Source organism: Tiliqua scincoides, chromosome 3 (assembly GCF_035046505.1).
Source record: "Tiliqua scincoides isolate rTilSci1 chromosome 3, rTilSci1.hap2, whole genome shotgun sequence".
Classification (NCBI taxonomy): Eukaryota; Metazoa; Chordata; class Lepidosauria; order Squamata; family Scincidae; genus Tiliqua; species Tiliqua scincoides.
The window spans coordinates 95,754,024-95,777,367 of NC_089823.1; the positions used below are offsets into that span (position 1 = coordinate 95,754,024).

Genomic DNA, 23,344 nt, shown 5'->3' on the forward strand with positions numbered 1-23,344 from the left:
TAGACCTGCACTAGTGACAGTGCTGGCTCAAGTCCATGTTGCTCTGTGCATGTGGATTAGGCCTGAGAAGAGGGTTTGGATCCAGCATGTGCTGTTGCCACCAAACATGCCCCTTCCCAGGCCCAATCCACCCCATCTGCTCCCCTTTCCACCCTTCCCCTTCCTGCTCCCACCCTGTTCCACCTCCTGTACTGGGCTGACCTGCTCTGGCAGGCCTCCCAACATCTGCTGCATCCCCAACATGCACAGTAAGGCTCCAGACTTCCCTCCAGCATACTGGCTGCTAATGCTGTTGCAAAGTGCTTTACGTCGGCTTTGTTGCAGGCTATACAGGTGGAACATGTATTCTGCGGGCACTAGCTAGGTCTGAACTACTAGATGTTGTAACATCTTATGTTCTTATGTTCTTAGCTTGCTCAGCAGAAGACTCCTGTTTCTTGTAACAATTTCTTGGAATTTGGACTTTGCAAAATATGGAGGATGTTGGGCAGATTGGAATTCCCTCTCATCCCTTTGCTTTACATTGTGTGGGATGCATTGTGTTTGTTTCCCCTGTTGGTGGTGAACTAGAGGTTGGGTGTTTGTGGGTGGAGTCCTCCTGGGGCAGAGTCCCTGCAAAAAGAATTCTGAGAAGGTGAGTATTAAACAAATGTTTTGCTGCCATACTTATTGAGGAACAAGAGGTTGTTTTTGCAAAGTGCTCTCTTTGTACTCCAAGTGCCCTTTTACCACAGTTCCCATCACCAAAGCTTCCCTTTGAGAGGCCAGAGAGGTTGTAGCCCCATGCTATGCACCTGATCATCTGAGCTGTAGTCTCCCTGCTGGCAGCGACAGGGTAAAGAGGTTCATGCGCCAAACAACTGTGTAGTCTATCCTGTTTTCTATCATGTTTCCTGTATGGTTACTCTTACCTATGCCAGCTCTGTCATTGGCATGTTTTCTAGCACCCAGGGAGTTTGTCGTCTGAAGGTAGGTTAGGATGATGTGCATTTGTTGCAGGGTGTTCCCAGATGTTGCAAGGTTCAAAAGCAAACTCAGTAGACAAGAGTGGTGATCATATCCAAGCCTTTATTCTGTTCCCATCAAACAGCATCTCAAGGGATTCCTTTCCAAGCGTTGAGAGTGAGTGTGAGAGTCAGAATGTGAGAATGAGAATGAGAAAAAAGGGAAAAGCTCCTTTCCAGTCTGAATCCCTCTCCTTTATTACAATTTTGAGTTCCCTCCTTGAGACACGTATATTTCTCATTGGCTGGAGATTGCGTTAGCCATGTGATTGGTGAGTTTCAAGTCACCAGTTTTGCAATTTAGGCAATTCCATACATTAAACATGTACAATTTACAGAGTTGAACAACCAGTAGGTGGTACTGTAACTTCACTTTTGCTCAAAACTGACCTTATCTCTTGACCATCTTCACGACTTTCCTTTTCCCATTTTTTTGTAGCCAAAGAACCCTTGAAATGCAACTTACTTGCCATTGACGTAAAGGTTTGCGGGCTCAGCTAAAAAAATTGCTGCCTTATGCTTTTTCTCTGGGAACCTGACCTATGATGTTAACCGGAAATGACTTTGATGTTATGTCTTCTTAAACCCTTTTAATGCAGTTAGGCAATTAAAACTCACTTAGGATAATGTTATATGTTAGTTACACCTGCTTAGACACAAAAACTGGCTTTAAAATATTAAAGAATTAGTAAAAATAACAGAAATTAAGCTGTCTAGTGTTCTTCTATGATATAGCCATGCGATTTGGTATAAATACTGGCCATAATACTTTTCCCAGCATTGTATGCAACCTTTTGCTCCTAAAAGCCTTCAAACCAAAATTTCAAACTGCAAATTTTTTTTTCTTTTCTTGAGAACAAAGGCCTGTTGATCTTTGCCTGTAACACAAGCATCTTTGTTCAAATGTATCCTTATCAAAATCTTGGCATGCTGCCCAGATTTTGCCAAGTGGCTTGGATAAAGGGCACAAATTTTTTTCTCTCTCTCTAACTTGTACATACGGACACAGACCGACCAGAAAAATGCTGTTTACGCTTCAGGTGAGCATCCCTGTTAAACTATACTTATAGCATAACTAACCATACTGTCCATCACATTCTTTCACGCCCCAATCTGGCCTTTCCGCTGGCAGAGGTGCCAGAATCCTAGTGACATCTGAGTTAGGTCAGTACAGTATTTTTCCAGCATTGGCAATTATGGTGAGTCCATCAGCTGGCAGACTTCTGCACTGGCAGGGCTGTTGTTGCACTAGCATACATAGAGATATGCTGGCATATCTTGAGGATAGGCTTGGGCGTTAAAGTGCCACCATGATAAACTCCATGGTGAACAACATACAATTCTAAGCTAAAAACAGCTACCCTAATATCACAGCAATCTGGATGAAGAATCTTCCCTTTGCACCTCTAGTCCAGGAAACAGTGAATTTATCAGGAATAAATCACACCTCTTTCCATAAGACATACAATACTTTAATTATTGGTGGTACATTTATGAATGGTGATGTGCAAACATTTAATACATTGTTTATTATTGCATAATAATACAAAGTACATAGGAAAATATGAAATGAAAGAAAATGTCAAAATATTCGCAATAAGCAGCAATAAAATGTACATTAATCATGCAGCAAATTTTTCGAAAGCTGATGTTCAAGCCATGCAACAATTTATGTGGTGGAGTCACTATAAAGTACTTTTATTGGCAAGACACATTAGAGAGTAGACTTTGGTTCACCACCCTCATTCCTGTCTCAAAGTGGCCAGCCAAGAACCCTAGTTGTCTGGGACATTGTGACTATTGATTTCTGAATTCTGGATGACATGAAGATTGTTTTTTACTGCCTTTATATTTCAGGAGGTGGTGAGCTGTACCACACCACACATTCACAAGACAAATCACTGTACAGACAATTGTGATGGCTTCACTACATTACATCACTCTCCCTACATTAAATAAGTTGTATGAACTGGCTTTGACCATTTCTGGTTGGCAAGTGAAGCTAGAGAATAGAATTTTTGCAGAGGATAATTTTTATTTTAATTAACAGATGGTTAATTAACAAACTGCAATTAGGTTAATTAATTAACAAATGGCAATGGTTTTGAAATAATTTAGTCCATCCAAGGAATTCATTGGAAGTTCTAAACAGAATTATTTCTTTTACTGATGGGTAAGTGCTGTTAGGTGTGAAATAGGTCATTAAATGATGTTCAGGTAACAATAGTTCTACTCATGTATGACTTCATTGTTGCGACTTTCGAGCCATTAGTCTCTTTAACCAGACTATGAATTTAGACACCTTGGTGTAAATTCCATACTTTCCTTCCCTTGCACACCCCTCTCCCCAGCTGACTATACCAGTAACAAAGTAAGTACCCCTGTATACAGTTACATGAGGACCACCACTGTCTCCTTGACATGCATCTTTAGCTGCAGAATGATAGCCAGCGCAGAACATATTTTCTGTGATTTTATATTTGCTTGACACCATGCAGTCTTTCCTTTCAACATAAGGCACACTGATTACTCGGAGTGTGAGGGATGTCCGACCTCTTTCCTCGAGGCGCCCAAAACCACTAACCTTACCCTCCCGTTGTTTCATTAGGATCTGATTAGCAAAGTCTGCAGTGGGAAGGCATGCAGCTTTCACATTTTCAGAAAACTGGATAGGGTCCCTCAATTCAATGAGGGCTATATCAAAGTTGTAAGTCTGTAATTCAAACTTGGGATGTGTAAGTATCCTTTCTACAATGTAAACCGTCCCTCTTCGGTCTTCTTCTGTTCTGTGCACTGCCCCTGTGCAATAGTAATACAGTGTAGTTATAATGCAATAACCTTCTGATGTTGGCTGTACTGGAAGCGACACAGTAAACTCTTCCTGTTGAGGCTCTATGGTTCTCCTGCAATTAGCAAACCAAGGGCGAGAACCTATGCAATGCCTTCTGTTGCTGAGATTATCCCTGGCGGCATGAGCTACTCTTGTCTGGGGGTCCTGTAGGAGATCTGTGGATCTTTCCAGAACCCTTATTTTTCTGCCATCTTAGGGCCCAATCCTATCCAACTATCCAGTGCCGATGCAACTGCAATGCAGCCCTGAGGCAAAGGAACAAATTGTCCCTTACCTTGTGGAGGTCGCTGTAAGTACCCTCCCACCACAGGATATAGCACACTCCCCACTGGCACAGCTACACCAGTTCTAGAAAGCTATCCAATTTTCTAGCACCGGTGCAGCTGCAGTGCAGCCCCATGGTAAGGGAACAAATGTTCCCATACCTTAAAGAGGCCTCTGTGACTGCTGCCCATGACAAGATGCAGTGCATGCCCCCATGCCAAAGAGCTACTGTAGCAGGCCAGTTTCCTCCCAGATTTGACACTGTGTTAAGGAGGGTTATTGATGCTTTCCTGGGCCTGGTGTGTATGGCTTGCAGCAGCAGTTAACACTGCATGCATGTGGTTGTGCCTCAGCATTATGCGCTGGCAGCAAGTTCAGGTGAGATAGGAAAATGTCAAGTCCCAGGAACATTCTGGGGCCCCTCCTTTGGCTCCTGGGCCCCCTTTTCTGACCCTGGGCCCAGGTTCAAATTACCCCTTTACCTCCCTCTCCTAGGCCCTGGCGTAGCTACAAAACATTCTAACTGATCCTTATAAAATAAGGTTGTTGCTGTCCTACCCTTTTCTGGTAGGACTGCTATGCCTTTAACAGCTACATGATAGGCAGGAATTAAACTGGTACAACATCCTCTATCATGGGGTTTCTGCAGGTGAAGTTTTGCTTGCTACACTGCATCTAAAAAGCATGACCAAAATTGCCACAGTATGGCCAAAGTATGGCTTTGCTATTAACTTTTTAAAAATCCACTTCTATAATGTTCCTTCAGACATAACATTTGTTGAAAAACATAAGCATGGGAGAGGGATAGATAGCACTGCCAATATATTTCAGGATGAAAAAGAGAAACCAAATGTAAGAACAATGTCCAATTACCACTGTGTGGCTTCGTATTTTTTTTTCCTAATTAGATACCTTTGTATGTAATGGTGAAGACTTACCAACAGCAACCTTGACTGATTTTGTTTGGTTTATACAATGAGCTGCAGTAAGGATGTACCGTTGGTTCAGAATTGTTCCCCCACAAAACCCTTCTCCTTCCTCATCTAACAGAAGTGCCTGAAAAGGAAAAAAGACACACAAAAGAGGGTTGTGTGAGTAAATTTTTTCTTGCAAGATATAAAATTGCATCACAGCTTTTAATATCTTTTTGTCAATAATTTCTGTAACATACACAGAATCAGGCAGTGAACAAAAGCAAAAATAAGACACAGGCCCTGCTTGTCCTGAGGGTTGAAATCATCATAATAAGATGCAGACGAGAAGGGGAAAGGCAGATACATAAGATCAGTTAAGCATCTGAGTGAAGAGGCAATTTTTTAAATCATGTGCTTAATATACAAATGGAAAGAACCTGATATATGCTAGTAATAAAAAAGTTCCAAGATAGGATGAAGCAAGTGTGCATCAGGGGACTGGAGGGAGGTGATTTTGAGTTTCTGAAGGACAAGGGTATAGAGAGGAGAGAGAGATGAATAAAAAAAGAAATGTTACCACACATGCTCAGATACTTATAACTATGCTTGACATATGCACCCCAAACCATATATTGCTTGGGTCTTTGGGTTGTTGGCTCATGGCATATTCAGTGGATACTGGCACGCAATGTATAGGAGAGAGGAGGAGGAGTTACTAAGCACACTGCTGATTTGGCTGCATGCAAGACAGGAAGGTAGGAAAGCAGGACCATTGGCCAAGTGTTCAGATCCATATATGATAAGGTAGGTCTCTGAACAGCAAGAATGCCCATACTGGGAGCTCCAAAAGCTCTATAAAGGTCTGGCCTATTAAATTTGGCCTGAACCTGCTGCACCTCTGGCACCAACTTTGGTCAAGTGACATACAGGCCTGGTGTGGTCTTCTTGCCTCCTAGACACTTGTCCTCATTGGCAGACAAGTGTTAAATATTCCTTCATCTGATTGGGGAGCTGCATAACATACACGAGTGAAAAGTCAATAGGAAATAATGGACTGGGGCCACTGGGGCCATTTCTGGTGGCGTTCCCAAAATGGCCACCGGTGTCACACTGCTTGTGAAATTGTAAAAGCATGTACACTACACTGTCATACATGTCTTCACACCACCACAAAGTCTAATTAGGATTGGGCTGCATGTGATATTACAAGGTATATGACAAACAAATTTACCTGCCATGGACATTCACCCAGTGCGCAGTCTGTTCCACCAACAACTCTGGTGTCAGGATTTGAGTCGTCCTCTGTCTTGTTGGATGATGTTTCAGCAGGAGGTTCAAGAGTAGGAATAGAGAAATTCTGGAAATAATCTAAAAGCATGTCATCATCTATTCCTTCATAGGTGGAACTGTGGATGCCTCCATGTGAACTTGCTTCCCTCTTTGTCTTTTTTGTTTTAATTTGGCCACATGGATAAGGATCTGTAAAAACATCCACACATTTTAAACAACTGACAATCAAGCAAACTTATGCTTTGGAAAGGAAAAAACATTTTTTAAATGTGCTTTTGCATTTATGCATGCATGGTTGGAGTATTTTGAAGTAACTTTTTATCTTGGGGTTGTGCAAACCACTCTAAAGTAAAGCTGGATTTTTGAGACAAATGCTTTACAAAATGAGAGGAAATATCAGGAACCTTTCTTTCTCTTTTAATCAGTGAGTTGCATCCAAAGAAAGTTAGCAATGAATAAGGCTGTAATCCTATACACACTTATCTGATAGTAAGATCAATTGAACACAGTGGGACTTACTTCTGAGTAAACATGCATATGATTGAGTTGTAACAGCACAATCGTATGCATGTCTACTCAGAAATAACTCCCCTTGTGTGCAATGGGGCTTACTCCCAGGAAAGTATGCACAGAATTGCAACCTGACAAATTCAATCATATCATAGGCCTACAGCAGCAGATCTCACAATCCACACCATAAGCCTTGTTATAGCAGTAAAAAACCCATGATGCCACTGCATGCAATAGTGCTACTGGTGGAAATGGCCAAAGGTGCTGCATGCCTGCCAGACTTGCCTGGATGCTTTCCTGGCCCAGGTAAGGTGCTGGCAGAGGTGGGCCATGGTCAGTCCTGGAGAGGTTTGGTTTGGGGAGCGGGGAGGGCTGGGGTGTAGAGCAGGCTGGAGAGGTTGGAGCTCACACCTATTCCTGATTTTTCCACCCACTAGGCCCCCTTTCTCTCCTTGGACTTATGCCAGCAAAATAGCTGGCATTGTTGCAAGGTAACTTCAGGGTTCAAAAACAAACTCAGTAGACAAGAGTGGTGGTAAGCTTTATTTGTTGCCAGCAACGGGCCTCTCCAGGACTCTTTGTCCAAAGTGATGAGAGCACTGGGAGTTAGGTGGAAACTCTCAGTGTCTCCAGAGAATAGCAATGTTTCAATGCAAATCCTTGGTTTATATAGGATTCTGGCTCTTTGTTTGAAAAATCTCAGTCACTGACTAAGGGGATCATGACATCAGAAATGGGGCTTTTCGCATGATTGGCTACAGGTTTCAGACATCTGATTGGTTAGTCTCAGGTTACATTTCCAGAAAACACTGTTTCCAACAACCTGTAGGTGGCACTGTTTACCCATTTATTCAGTTAGTCTGAATTCTTCTCTATCAAACTATGTAAAACTCTCTATTAATTAATAGAAGCCTTCTATAAATTGAATCTTTGGTTCTCTATAATCCTCAGTATGTATATTAACTCAATTTGATACCAAACAATCCAAATTCTTCTTAAAAACAAGGGTTTTTAAGAGGCTTCTCCCTTTGTTAAGCCCTGCTTTCTCCGTTAACTTTGGAATGCAGGCAGAGTGTTTCTGGAATGTTTTTGTTAATTTGGGCTTCTGATGATACTTTCCAGATGCCCTTACTTATCGGTTCCTTGTCCAGCTGATTTGTAGATGTTTGTCTCTTACCAAGCTCCATATCTGTCCTGTCAACCAAAATTAACTATTCTCTCATTAAAATGCTCGTGGCGCCAGGGGAAAGATATAAATTGTCTGATCACTCCCTATTCTCTATCTGTCTTTCTTTGAGTTATAATCTGTCTTGTGTCTAATCTTTCTTTGTACTTTCCTAGTTCCAGTTATAAGTCTTTAAATCTGTCACCTGAATCTAAAGAGTTCTTATCTGTGAGGAATTACCCTTTCTAACATATTCCAGATTCATGAGCTTGTTTGTATTACCTTTGATTAACTAACTGTGCTGCATCTGCTTTTCAAGGCTAATCTGAGGCATATCTGAGACCCAAGTCTTTTCCCATTTAGCTTCCCCTCATTCTTTGTTTTCATGCTCTGATCAAATTAATTTTAACGGCTAGAATCCACTCTTTCATTTATATTGTTAATTGTATCCTTTAACCATTAAAGCAGTGAAGAATATTAACATACATGCTGACTTTCATGATTCATTTGGCATTTCTGTGTACTTTGGGTGTAAGGCTCTGGCAATTTGCCAGTGACATTCCTTTTGTTAATTTACAGCTCTAGGCACTTCTCATTTACACAGTAGCCTGTCAGTAGCAGTCACACACCATGATGTTGCATACATAAGACATGAATCCTTCCTGATATGAAATCTTCCTGATAGTTTTAGCTGTTTGGGTTTTAAAGAAAGCTTATTTAATCTCTAAATTGTTCTTATTTAAAATACAAAATTTTCTGTCCAAAAATCCTTTCTTTCTCTATGTGTAAATGCAGCCATTCAGGCTTGGGGTGCATTCCTGACTTCAAAGTGAAACTACAGGTTAGTCTCATTCATCATTCCCATTAGCTTGACGGCTACTAATTCTTATCTGATGATGTGTCAACTTGGTAGTAAAACATCTCAAATTTATGACTTTTGCCTCTGCCTGCTCCTTTAAACTGCCTCAAAGAGGGCAGAATGGATAAGCATTGCACTTCATATTTCTTAAACCATATAAGCATAACATTTGCTCCATTGATACTTTGGTCTAACTAATTCTAAACAGTTCCCCATATGCATTTGACACTGCTCTTCTGAAAAGCTTGAAGGAATTTGCTTTTTAAGAAGCAAAAGTGCTTTTTCTATTCAAAGGCTTGAATAGGGTGCTTTGTAGCAACCTTGTGTTCTACATAATTTTAAGCAAAAGGGAGGATGTCACTCCCTAATTCCTTCAGAGGCTCTCTCTCCAGCAGGCTATCACATTTCTTTAGATAACAGCCAGCTTACAATTTGCAGATCTGCTTGAAGCAGACAGAGAACAAAATGAGATCCATTTTATTCTCCCTATAGCTGCTAAGCATGTGATCATGGAGTTTTAAACTAATAATTTGTTTAATTGAACATTTAAGCCTTTGCTCTGTTTAAATGATCTGTTATAACATGAATGGCTGGCTTCTGTTAGCCTGCATCAGCATAGGTCTGAGGGCACCCATAGATGATCAGGTGGCCTACCTGATTATCACCCCACTGCAGCATGCAGCACCTGCTCCATTGGTGCACAGTCCAACCCAATCTCTCTCTCTCTCCCCCCCCCCCATGCAGCTGCTCCTAAAAGGCTTGTGCTGCATCCTGTAAGGGGAGGCAGCTCTGGAAGTTTCCTCTGGGTAAGGAACAGCTGTTTCCTTACCTGGGGGTAAGCCTCTGAGGCATGGAACAGGCTAGTCAGACCTTCACCTGTGAAAGTGGGTTATTCAGTGAGTAGATTGGTTCTATAGGGCTGTCTGTCTCATTTAAGTTAAATTAGTCATAATTAGCTTTCAGTGGTGCTTAATGATGACCAGGTTTCTTTGGATACAACCCAATATTTTAGTAGGTAAAACTGTAAAACAATTAAACATTGAATTAAAATGTATTCAGAAATGAATCTCTGTCCATTTGTTTCAGCTTATTCAAAGAGTAAGTTATGTCAATTGAAAAATTTACTTTGTTTCTGCAGTATTCTACAACAGGGGTGTCCAAAGTTTTTGGCAGGAGGGCCACATCATCTCTCTGACACTGTGTTGGGGGCCAGGGAAAAAAAGAATTAATTTACATTTAAAATTTTAATAAATTTACATGTTTACATAAATGAATATATTAAAGTTGAACTTATATGAATGAATGAAGGTCTTGCAATAGCTCAAGGCCTATAAAAAGCCTTGCACAAAGCAAGGCTGGCCTTTCCTTTGCTGCTGCTACTGCATCACAGACATGAAACAAGAAACAGTGGAAGGAGCCCTCATCCCACAGCTCACGTGAGAGGTCAAACAGTCGTACTCATGCTGAGAGCAGTTGTGTCAGGCCCGTGTGGGCTCCAACAAATCTCCAGAGGGCCAGAGTCTCATTGGAGACTGTGGTCTCCCTGAGAGCCGCATTTAGAGGCCTCGAGGGCCGCAATTGACCCCAGTGCCAGGCTTTGGGCACCCCTGTTCTACAAAATAAAACCAATTCTCCATAAACTTATCAATGTATTGTTTCCTGCTATTAGTTTTCTATCATTTATTTTAGACATAATGACATAGCAAAAATTGGGAAAGCAAACTTTTGACTAAGTTATAGTTTGTGTTCTATGTAGTTTTGCATATCATAGTGGCAGTTATTCTATACAATAGTATTTCAGTCAATTCATCCGGAAAACGTTTTGTGCAACTAACTAAAAATAAAAAGGTCTATTTGCAAGTTCACATGTAAAATCTCCTATATAGCTTTCCTGTACCCATTTCCTAACAGCCACAACTGCTCCATACTGCATCCAGGATCAGAGGCAGCAGGTGTCTGAATAGCAGTTGCAGAGGAGCAATAGTGGGAGGGGCCTTCATAATTTTCTTGGGTTGCCAGGTGCATCTGGTTGGTTACTTGGGAAACAGGATGTTGGATTAGATGGACCTTTGGTACGATCCAGCCAGGTGCTTATTCTAATTTCAGTTCAATATTTTACTACTAATGGACATTGTTACTATACTGAAAAAGAAATCTTTCTTACTGGATCCAAAGAAGCAAAAAAATGGACAGAGTGAGTCTCCTGAAGAACAGGGATCAAGGAACCTTCAGACCAAATTTCAGATCAAGTTAATTTTGTTTCCCATAGACGGTCAGACCACATCAGGACCTATGCACTTTGGTTTAAAGATGCCAGGTGTTAAATTAAATTAAATCAAACCATCCAAAATAATAAACATCAGTGAGCTTGCTTAGACATTATGCAAAAAGAGTCTTCTCAGCTGATCGCATGGCTTTATACCTGTAGGAACGCAAGATTCTCCATCTTCGGCCAGAGTATATCCATCAGCACAAAAGCATATAACACTATCATTCAAAAGTCTGCAAAAGTGCTGACAGCCACCATTATTCAGTTTGCAATATTGTTGTATGTCTGTGAAAAAGACAAATACATAGTATTATGAAGTTAGGCCATGGGTTTGTGATAAAAATATTAGCTGATGAACTGTTCTTTTAAATGCAGAATGTGGGCTGACCAGCTGCTCTCCTTACATTCATAGTACTATCTGACAGTCAGGAAATCACAGAAGTGTGAACAATCCAGGGTGTTTTTAATTGGGGACTTATCAAGGAGAATTAGGGCCAAATCCTATGCTGCTCACTTGCCCTATGATACAGCGGTGCTGAAATGGCTGCCACTGTATCCTGGTATCCTGTATCCAGGAGAAGCAGCCGGAGGTCACCACGGGGTAAGGGAACAACTCTTCTCCATCTTCCCCCACTGTATCCTGCCACTGTACCCTGGTATCCTGTATCCAGGAGAAGCAGCCGGAGGTCACCACGGGGTAAGGGAACAACTCTTCTCCATCTTCCCCCCACCCTCCCCCACCTGGAAAAGCCTCCCTGTCACTTGGTGGGGAGCTTACCTTGCATGACTCCTGCTGCTTCTGTCCCTAACAGGGAGGCCCAGTGCTGGGTGGCACGAGCCTCCCTGCCAGTGCTGCTTGCTGGCAACCACTGCAACATGCCTTATGGCATTTTTATGATGGCAGTTGCCCTGGCAACTTGCATGCGAGCAGCACTGCCCAGGCACAGGATCGGGCTGCCCAAGTCTCCATTGACCTCAGATATTTGAGAGGAGGACTGAGATTGAGAGGTGAGACAATTCCTTTCCTCTGTCACTGCTCTGCCCCAAGTAGTCATGGTGAGAACGAAGAAAGAATGATTTTCTGGCAGGTTATTTGTGAGAGAGGACTAGGATTCAACCTGCAAATGATAGAGGCTGGAATGGAAATTATGGGACAGAAGCAAGGCATTTCTGGATTGCAGAGATGACAGCTGGAGGTGCAAGTTCTTCCTAGGAGTATGAATCTTAGGAATATAAGGCCCAAATCCTAAACAACTTTCCCACACTGGCACAGCTGTTTCAAGTGGGCATGTGCTGCATCCTGCAGTTGGGCAGCAGTCACAGAGGCCTCCTCAAAGTAAGGGAATGTTTGTTCCCTTACCTTGGAGCTGCATTGCCCTTAGGTCAGTGCTGGAAAGTTGGTTAGGATTGGTTAGTTGGTTAAGAATCATTCAGAGTTGGCTACAGTGATCCATGTCCCTAGTGACCTCTAGATTAGATTACTGCAACTTGCTCTACACGGGCTGCCTTTGAAGTCTGTTTGGAAACTGCAATCAGTGCAGAATGCAGCCATCTGTGTGGTTGCAGGGCTCATTGGTTCAACTCAGTCTGGCTGCTGCTTTGGTGGTTACACTGGCTACTGGTTCTTTTCTGGGCACAATTCAAGGTGCTAGTTTTAATTTTTGAAGCCCTTTAGGGCTCCGGCTATTTGTGGAAGGAGGGGTTGCCTTCTTCCATACAATCCAACCTGTTCTCCGAGGTCATCAGAGGGAGCTCTTTTAACCGTGCTTCCATTGATGGAGGTGAGGCAGATAGCAGATTATTTAGGAATAAAGAATAATTAAATTTATTTAAATAATTTATATCCTGCCTTTCTCCTGGTGCAGGCAATCAAGGCGGCTTATAGCATTAAAAACAACAATGTTAACATTAATCACACATTAAAAACAGTTAAAACAATAAAAATGAAACAAACCCCAATGGATCACATACACAGTTAAAATTACATTTGATTAAAATGCCAGCCTATCATGTCAGCTATTGAACACCATTAGAACATAAGAAGAGCCCAGCTGGATCAGGCCATAGGCCATTCTAGTCCCACTTCCTGTATCTCACAGCAGCCCACCAAATGCCCCAGGGAGCACACTAGATAACAAGAGACCTGCATCCTGGTGCCATCCCTTGCATTTGGTATTCTGAGATAGAATGCCTCCTAAATAACCTAAAAAGGACTTAAGGCCCTGTTAAAAGTTCTCCAAGGAGGAAGCCATTCTTAACTCCAGGGGCAGGTAAGAAGACAAATTTGCATATGATGGAAGAGGGGGGTGTTTAAAAATGATCCGACCTGGGTGTGAAGTGTGCTAGGTACACCACTGCCAGGGCACACATACAAACAGAGGTGCATGCAATTTATTCAATTTCAGTTTTCTGAAATTTTCAGTCACAAGTGGACTTAAAGGGTAGCAGTTATTAGGGAAAATAGTGCACATGTCACACATGCATATGCAAAAAGTAGCCCTATGTGCAGTGACTGCAAAACTTCATCCTACTGGGTATAGGATATCATCTACATCTGAACCAATCCTGGGTTTATGTAGGAATGCTCTTTTACCATCCCAACCTAAGAGATTCTTTGACAATCAAAAATCCCAAAACTTACCATTTTCACAATTTGGCCCATTATAGCGCTTTAAGCATGTGCAGGTATAGCCAGCAATGCCATCTTTGCATATCCCACCATTAAGGCAAGGGGCAGGCTCACATTGGTCCCCATCTAGAATGAAAAAACACATGCCAAGAATTTGTGTTAGAAAGTTAAGAATAAAAAGATGAAACTTGTGGGAGTCACTTTTCAGGCAGTAATCTGATCCTGAAGAATCGTATAAGTGCAGTCCCTGCTGTGAAGTCAGCCTGGATCAATGGGATTTATACAGTAGATTGTATATGCTGCATGGAGTAGGTCAAAGGTTCCCAAACAGGGATATCATATCACCCCAGCAAGTCCTGTTGCTGCTTCCTTAAGGGACAAGGCGATGATGGGATCTCTACAATCTTCTCCATTGCCAGGGAAAAAGGGCTGTTTTTTGTACATATTGGGGCAGCGCCTACCCCTGGGGGCTGGGGGCCAAGAATAGGCCCTCAGTTTGGCTGTACTTGTCGTAAGAGGGTGTACTTGTCGTAAGAGGCGACTAAACAGCCACCGGGTAGATGGGACTCGTCAGCCTAGGAAGGCAGCTCATCTAAGAGAAAGAAACTCTGATCCCAAACCTCCACTGCCTTGTGGCTACATCCAGTTCTGGAAAAGGCTTCAGGAGTCAACCTCGAGGCAAAATCAGGAGCCGGAGTCCCTTAGGCAGTTCATGGCTGAACACAGTCACGTTCTGGCAACTCCTGCGACGCCGCTGGAACCAACCGTATTGGCTTCTGCCTTTCCATTGGACCATTCCAGCGACGTGGAGAGGGGGGATTTGCTGCATGGGTAACAGCCTATCCTCCATACCTTCTTTACCCAGGCTTCGCGCACTGGAGAGGACACTCCAACTTCGCCATACGGCGTCGGCACAACACGGGAAGCAGCAGTTTACCGGTTATAAGTCTTTGCTCGATTGGCGTAGAGCATGACGCCAGGGGCTGCTTCCGACGGTGGGAGAGATCATTGCATCTCATTGGGCAGCTACCGCCCGCCTTAAGCTGGGCAGTCCCCAGCCAGTAAGGTGTTGCCTCGCCACGGTCCGTTAACCTCATGGGGTGCGTGGGGTTTAGGGTGAAAACCGACAAGCGGATCGACAACTCTGCACCATGCAACAGAAAACAGAAAACTACTGCCCTAAAGCTGGGCACCTGGAACGTTAGGACAATGACACCTGGCTTCTCTGATGACCTGCAAGAAATAGACGACGCACGCAAAACAGCTGTCATCGACATGGAGCTGAGCAGACTGCAGATGGACATCGTCGCCCTTCAAGAGACTAGGCTGCCAGATTCCGGATCTGTCAAGGAGAGAAATTTCTCATTTTTCTGGCAGGGAAAACCACCAAACGAAACCAGGGAACATGGCGTTGGCTTTGCGGTCAGAAATACCCTGCTGAAATCCATCATCCCACCTACTGTGGGAAGTGAAAGAATTTTGTCCCTGCAGCTCCAGTCATCAGCAGGACCTATCACTCTCATCAGTGCTTATGCACCGACTCTGTCGTCTCCAGCAGAAGCCAAAGACAAATTCTATGATGACCTGGCCACCACTGTCAAGAAAATCCCTGTAAAAGAGCCATTGTTCATCCTCGGCGATTTCAATGCTAGAGTCAAAGACAAATTCTATGATGACCTGGCCACCACTGTCAAGAAAATCCCTGTAAAAGAGCCATTGTTCATCCTCGGCGATTTCAATGCTAGAGTTGGTGCTGATAACAGTTCATGGCCCACTTGCTTAGGTCAGTTTGGCACTGGGAGGATGAACGAAAATGGCCAACGCCTGCTAGAGTTTTGCTGTCATCACGGTCTCTGTGTCAGCAACACATTCTTCAACACAAAGCCCCAACATAGAGTCTCTTGGAGACATCCAAGATCAAAGCACTGGCACCAGCTCGACCTGATCCTCACCAGACGCTCCAGCCTTCCCAGCATCAAGATCACACGCAGTTATCATGGTGCTGCCTGCGACACTGACCACTCCCTGGTGTGCAGCAGAGTGAAACTGCAAACAAAGCGACTGTATCACACGAAAAAGGAAGGAAGACCTCGCATTGATACCAGCAAGACCCGGGATCAGAGAAAAGTGGAGGAATTTGCACAAGCGCTTGAGGAATCTCTTCCAGGCCCGGCCGACGCAAACGCATCCAGCAGATGGGAACATTTCAAGAATACCGTTTACAACACCGCCTTGTCCATATTCGGCAAGAAGACCAACAAGGCGGCAGACTGGTTTGAAGCCCACTCTGAGGAGTTGACACCAGTCATTGAGGAAAAGAGGAGAGCTCAAGCAGCATACAAGGTCTGTCCCAGTGAGCGCAACCTGCAGGTCCTCCGAACTGCTCGCAGCAAAGTCCAACAGACTGCCAGGAGATGTGCTAACGACTACTGGATCCAGCTCTGTTCCGAGATACAGATAGCAGCTGACACGGGCAACATCAAGGGGATGTATGATGGTATCAAGCAGGCCCTAGGTCCAACACAGAAGAAAATTGCCCCTCTGAAGTCTGCCACAGGCGAGGTCATCCAGGATCGGGCGCAGCAGATGGAACGCTGGGTGCAGCACTACTCTGAGCTATATTCCAGAGAAAATGTAGTCACCGAAGAAGCACTGAACAACATTGAGTGCCTGCCTGTGCTGGAAGAGCTTGACAGTGAACCAACCCTAGAAGAACTTCACGTGGCCCTGGACTCCCTTGCCTTTGGCAAGGCACCTGGAAAAGACAGCATCCCTGCTGAAGTCCTAAAATGCTGCAAAGAGATCATTGTCACTGAGCTGCATGAAATCCTCTGTCTCTGCTGGAGAGAAGGTGGAGTACCTCAAGACATGAGGGATGCAAACATCATCACGCTGTACAAGAACAAAGGTGACAGGGGTGACTGCAACAACTACCGCGGCATCTCTCTCCTTAGCGTTGTAGGAAAGCTGTTTGCCCGAGTTGTACTAAAGAGGCTCCAGGTACTTGCAGAGAGCGTCTATCCAGAATCGCAGTGTGGATTCCGAGCCAACAGGTCCACCACTGATATGGTATTCTCCCTTAGACAACTGCAGGAGAAATGCAGGGAACAACGACAGCCACTCTTTATAGCCTTCATAGATCTCACAAAGGCTTTCGACCTGGTCAGCAGAGACGGCCTCTTCAAGATTCTCCCCAAGATTGGATGTCCACCCAGGCTCCTCAGCATCATCAGATCCTTCCACAAGGACATGAAGGGCACTGTTGTCTTCGATGGCTCCACATCAGACCCTTTTGACATCCGAAGCGGAGTGAAGCAGGGCTGTGTTCTTGCACCAACCTTGTTTGGGATTTTCTTCGCTGTCCTGCTGAAGCAGGCCTTTGGAACTGCAACAGAAGGCATCTATCTCCGGACCAGATCAGACGGAAAGCTCTTCAACCTCTCCAGACTGAGAGCAAAATCCAAAGTCCAGCTGAAATGTCTGCGTGACTTCCTCTTTGCCGACGATGCAGCTGTCACTACCCACTCTGCCAAAGATCTCCAGCAGCTCATGGATCGTTTTAGCAAGGCCTGCCAAGATTTTGGACTGACAATCAGCCTGAAGAAAACACAGGTCATGGTTCAGGATGTGGACTCACCTCCCTGCATTACAATCTCTGAGCATGAACTGGAGGTTGTCCATGACTTTGTGTACCTCGGCTCAACGATCTCCGACACTCATTCTCTCGATGCCGAGCTAAACAGGCGCATCGGTAAAGCAGCTACCACGTTTTCCAGACTCACAAAGAGAGTCTGGTCCAACAAGAAGCTGACGGAACATACCAAGATCCAGGTCTACAGAGCTTGCGTCCTGAGTACACTTCTGTACTGCAGCGAGTCATGGACTCTTCGCCCACAACAGGAGAGGAAACTGAGCGCTTTCCACATGCGCTGCCTCCGACGCATCCTCGGCATCACCTGGCAGGACAAAGTTCCAAACAACACAGTCCTGGAACGTGCTGGAATCCCTAGCATGTATTCACTGCTGAAACAGAGACGCCTGCGTTGGCTTGGTCATGTCGTGAGAATGGATGATGGCCGGATCCCAAAGGATCTCCTCTATGGAGAACTCGTGCAAGGAAAGCGCCCTACAGGTAGACCACAGCTGCGATACAAGGACATCTGCAAGAGGGATCTGAAGGCCTTAGGGATGGACCTCAACAAGTGGGAAACCCTGGCCTCTGAGCGGCCCGCTTGGAGGCAGGCTGTGCAGCATGGCCTTTCCCAGTTTGAAGAGACACTTTGCCAACAGTCTGAGGCTAAGAGGCAAAGAAGGAAGGCCCATAGCCAGGGAGACAGACCAGGGACAGACTGCACTTGCTCCCGGTGTGGAAGGGATTGTCACTCCCGGATTGGCCTTTTCAGCCACACTAGACGCTGTGCCAGAACCACCTTTCAGAGCGCGATACCATAGTCTTTCGAGACTGAAGGTTGTCAATACATGGGGCAGCGCCAGGCCTCCAGAAAATGCAGGGGGGCTGCACTCCCCTCTGCAGGTCTCCCTGTGCCTCAGAACTATCAAAAATGAGATCGCAACCCACTTCTGTTTCTGTGGACTGATAACGGCACAGTATCCTACCACTTAACAGTATTGTATCAAGCTGATCATTTTGTATATTCTTGAGCTAGGATATGTAATACTATAGTACTGTTATACCTCAATTCCAATTAGATTATGTGGGAATAGATGCCACTGAAATAAATGCAATTCACTTCCATGTAATTTGTTTATGATTTGGATGTTTACTTATAATTATTGTGGACAAAAATAAAATATACTAAGAGCACACTCCTAAGCAGGTCTACTCAGAAGTAAGTCCTATTGTATTCAATAGGTGGCCCACCTCACCCCAGCACTGTCTGTTCTAGTGGCTGTCTGCTGGTGTTCATTTTGCATCTTTTTAGATTGTGAGCCCTTTTGGGACAGGGAGCCATTTAGTTATTTGATTTTTCTCTGTAAACCGCTTTGTGAACTTTTAGTTGAAAAGCGGTATATAAATACTGTTAATAATTAAAAAATATTCAGTGGGACTTACTCCAAGGAAAGTGAGGATAGGATTGCAGACTAAGAGTTGGGAAAGTTAAATCTCAACTTTCGTATTTGTTGTAAATCCTGACCTAGGGCACAATCTTAAGCAGGTATACTCAGAAGTAAGTCCTATTTTGTTCAAAGGGACTTTCAGGAAAGTGTGGTTAGGATTTCAGCCCTAGTCTCCTGATGCAATAGTAGAAGACTCTTAAGAAAGAGTGCTAACCATTTTTCGAAATATATTTGCACCTTTGCAAAAGTGCATTATAGATAAAATACTTTATTGTCATTGAACAAGGTACAATGAAATTTCAGTGCACTCCAAGCCATGGATATAAATACATCCCATTTGATCCCATTTTAGCTTTGTCTTCCCTGCATCCAAATTTTAATTGCAAGTTCTTTGGGTTTCTGAATGAATCCAGAGTGATCTGGATTCTAAGTTTTAAGCTAGTCTGTAAAGTGCCATGTGCATTGATGGTTGCATATAAATCAATACATTCTTAGCATAAGGCTGCCCTGCATTGGTGTTAATATGTGGCCACGACGAGGAGAAAACATTTACATATTTAGAAAATTTGACAGCAGCATTTCAGCAGAAGGCTCCCAGGGTGAATTACACAATGAATTCTATAAAAATAGCAGAGAGCAGTGATCACAGAATCAGCACAATCACGCATGCAAGTAAGACTATCATTAAAACCTGTGACATAGTATACTGGAATCAAGGGTGTAGTGCACAAATTTGAAGCACAGGAGCTCGTCATTAAATCTCATAGCCACACCCTATAAGATAATACATTAATAAAACCAACATTTTCTATCATGTTTTAACAATGCCATTTCCCACTCCTCATTAGCAATCCACTATTTATTTTGCAAAGTGCGCACATATGAAACACACACAGAAACATGCATGTGCGTGCACACAAACTTCTGTTTTAGAGGTTTAAGGAACATAGGCTTGAATCCAAAAAGCTTCTTGGGCACACCCAGAGGAACCTCTGACTTCTTCATTTTGACTTTCAGATCCTCTTGCTATATCATGCTTTTCAAATGTGGAAAAAAGTATGATTTGCAAAAGATCTGCAGCTTTTTGGACCCAAACTCTAGAACAGTGTTTCTCAACCAGTAGTACAGGTATCACCAGTGATACTTGAGGTGGTGTGTGGTGGTACTTGAGGCACCCCTGGCAGTGAGACCAGGAACATAGTCCATTTATTGCAGCAGGAGGCTCCAAAGCATGCTTTTTCATGCTTGAAAAAGCCCTCCCATCCAACCTGAGCCTTTTATTAGTGTTTGTCATGTTGTATCTGGCCTTCCAATCCAGAAGTAACTGGCAATTACATCATCGTCAGTTACTTCCGATGGTACTTCGAATAGGTGGACCATGTGAAATGGTATAGTAGAGGACAAACACTGCTTAGAATCCTCCCCTTCAGGCATAAATCAGTCAACCCCCCCCCCCCCATACAAGGTGAAAGATCAGGTAAAAACTATTTTTGCAAAGTTGACAGGCAAGTATGAGGGAAGGCCCTGGAAGTTACAAGTTGTATGTAGCCATTATGCTGAACCAAAATATTTTAGATGCAAATACATCTCACAAAGAAGACTCATGAGAGAGAGCATTTGGGATATCAGAATTTATATGAATCAAATGTTATGTTAGAGAGAAATATGTATGTTAGCATGTTCACAAGCACAGGTGCCAAGAAGAGTTTAGATCCATTTTACCCAGAAGCCTTAGAGGGAGGACTACAAGCTGGGAGTCCTCAAGGAAAAGTCTGTTAGGAAGGAATCAAGGATACTTCCTAATTGCTCTTTTATAAGAACAAAAATTAAAAGAGAAGAATAATAAGTAGAGGAAATGGGTAAATAAGTTAGTAAAAAGTTAGGGAATAAAAGAATTAGTTTGGAAATAGGGAAATCAAATGAACTCTGTGTCACCCTTCAGAGTCAGAGCTAGCCTAACACAGAGAGGTCCCAAATAGATAAACAGAGGTAGTTAATTGCTTAAGCAATAAACCAATTTGACACAATCAAGATAACAGCAATTTGTTGTCAAGCTAACTAGTAAAATTTATAGATTCAAGCTGAAGCTTCAAAGAATCCCCCCCTCTTCACCTGCAATTCCAAGACAGCATTGAGCAGAGAAAGGAAAAACACACAGAAGAGCATATTGGATTATTTAAAAAAAACCCAAAAGACATTGTTAAACCAAAATAAAGTTTAAAATAATGTATTTACAGAGAAGCAGTGTAACATCTAAGAGTTAGGCTGCAGAAGAAAAGCTTACATTTAGACAAGAGGGAGCCTTTTATGATCTCTAAAACAGTAGCAAAATTAGCCAGAGCAATAACAGTAGATAGAGAGTGACAGATTCTGCTACCAGCAGAAGTGTTTTGTTTAGGTAAAAGTTGTAAAATAATTAGTAGGAATAGATTAGAGGTCAACAGAAGCCACATGAAATCCACAAGTGAAAATGCAGCTTCTGAACAGTTTGATTCAGACGCTCAAGTACCAAATAGGGACTTTAAAAGCTGTTCTAAAGTCATTTAAAAGGAAGGTAGCACATATAATGTTACAAAATTTATTGTTTGTCAACTCAGAAGTTAGCAAGTATATTCTTTGCTGAATATTAGTTAAATTAATAAGGGAAAACAAAGTTAAAAGGATTTAAGTCTGCCTTAGAGTGAGGCTTGCAAAATTAGATGCTGTACAGCTAATGTGGAATGTGGAATCCTTATCTAAGCAGGAATATTTCAAACCTGACAACTAACTAAAATGCCCAGACTTTCCTAGGCGCCAGAATAGATAGTGAATTTAAGAATATTTCTAGTAATGAGGATAATTAATCTTGGTAGGCACAGACTCATTAACAGGGAGTCTGTTCAAACTCAAAGTTGACAGAACAGATATGAAACTAGTGAAGACTACATATCAAAGTTGGCAGAATCCGATAAAGAAGCCTCAGGAATGTGGGATAGAGAGGCCTCCAGCTAGAGATTTCTCTTGAAAATGCAGTTTATATCAGAGGAGAGAGATTTCATAGCAATCAGAGATTTCTATATAACTTCTTGTAGGAAAAAGTTACAAAATAATTAAAATTAGATTAGAAGAGAAGATAAATTGGTGATTAAAATAAGTATAAACACGGATTAAAATAAATGGATTATTACCAGATTAGTGTAATTGGGAAAATTAGGATAGAGGCACACTGCCCCCTTTTGAAATAGTATTGACATTACAGAAAGGGGAGGAGTTCTCCAAAATGGCGAATATAGTAACCTGAGATGTTTAGTGTATGCTCCAGATATGGCAATAGCCAATGAAAAATCCCCATATCCGACATCATAGGCTCTAACAAATATGATTGGAGTTTTCTTGAGACAAAGAACCTACAGGTATAAATGGTCACACCCAGAAGGGAATGTTGCTTTTTCTCTGGGACACTGAGAGACCACAGCTCTCTGTGTTCCCCATTTTTAACCACCGAGAGAAGCCCATTGCTGGCAATGAATAAAGACTTGGAAATCACCACAATTTCAGTCTGCTGAGTTTGTTTTGAACCCTAAAGACACCGTGCAACAAGTAGGCTGAGGCTACCAAGAGACAGAATGGCCTGGATGGCCAAAACTTAAGAAGAGGAGCCAGAGTGTCCTGACTGTAGTAGATCCTCCTTTCTAGGGTGACCAGATATAACGAAGAACAGACTTCCTTTACCTTTAACCACTGTACAGAAGAGGGAATTTTGGCAGGTGCAGCTCCACTTGGAAGTGTTTAAAAAGCAGCACTTGCCAAAATTCCCTCTTCTGTACAGTGGTTAAAGGTACAGGCATAGTATGAGAACTCTGGATGAGCACTCCTTCTGATTCTTGGAATATAGGTGCAACACCTCCTGCAGGACTCTTGAGGCCAGTGTATTGTGTAAATGATTGAGAGCCCAAGCCTATTCACATCTTCTCAGAAGTAAGTCCCATTATAGTCAATGGGGTTTACTCCCAGGTAAGTGTGGATAGGATTGGGCCATGAGGGCCCAATTCTATCCAACTTTCCAGCACCCGTGCAACCACAATGCTGACATTTGTTCCCTTACCTTGAAGATGGCTCTGTTACTGCCTCCCCACCACAGGATGCAGCATATGGCCCATTGGCATGACTGCACCAGCACTGGAAAATTGGATTGGGTCCTGAAACCTTTTACCTTGTCATCTATTGTTCCTGTAGGAGGAGTTTCCTTTATGTAGGTGTGTCCTTTGCCCACATCTCTCTCTCTCTCTCTCCCCATCAAAGGAGCAGCACCCAGGCTTCTGAGCTCTGTCCATGAATGGCAAGTAGCCATTGTTGAAGAACATGTCCTTATTTTCACACAAAGAGAACAGCATTCAGAATTCTCTATTCCCTAGCAGCTAGTTGGAGAAACTCTTGATACCTTATAAGATGCATATGATTGTAAACTGTATTTAATTTTGAATCCTCTTCCATTGTGTACAGTCAGCCCTGTACATGGGTTGTGAGGATT

General features: G+C 43.1%; 1 protein-coding gene across 2 annotated transcripts in view; it reads right to left on the bottom strand.

The window, feature by feature from the left end:
• Positions 1-2,454: 2,454 nt before the first annotated feature.
• The window catches only part of F10 (coagulation factor X), a 28,291-nt gene continuing 7,401 nt past the window's right edge, over positions 2,455-23,344 (bottom strand). For both annotated transcript variants that reach the window (XM_066622242.1, XM_066622241.1), the window contains 5 exons: positions 13,768-13,881; positions 11,280-11,411; positions 6,265-6,512; positions 5,058-5,175; positions 2,455-3,803 (listed from right to left, as the gene is read on the bottom strand). In XM_066622242.1, the coding sequence (XP_066478339.1) occupies positions 3,250-3,803; positions 5,058-5,175; positions 6,265-6,512; positions 11,280-11,411; positions 13,768-13,881 (1,166 nt within the window). In that variant the 3' untranslated portion in view covers positions 2,455-3,249. The remainder of the gene's footprint in view (positions 3,804-5,057; positions 5,176-6,264; positions 6,513-11,279; positions 11,412-13,767; positions 13,882-23,344) is intronic.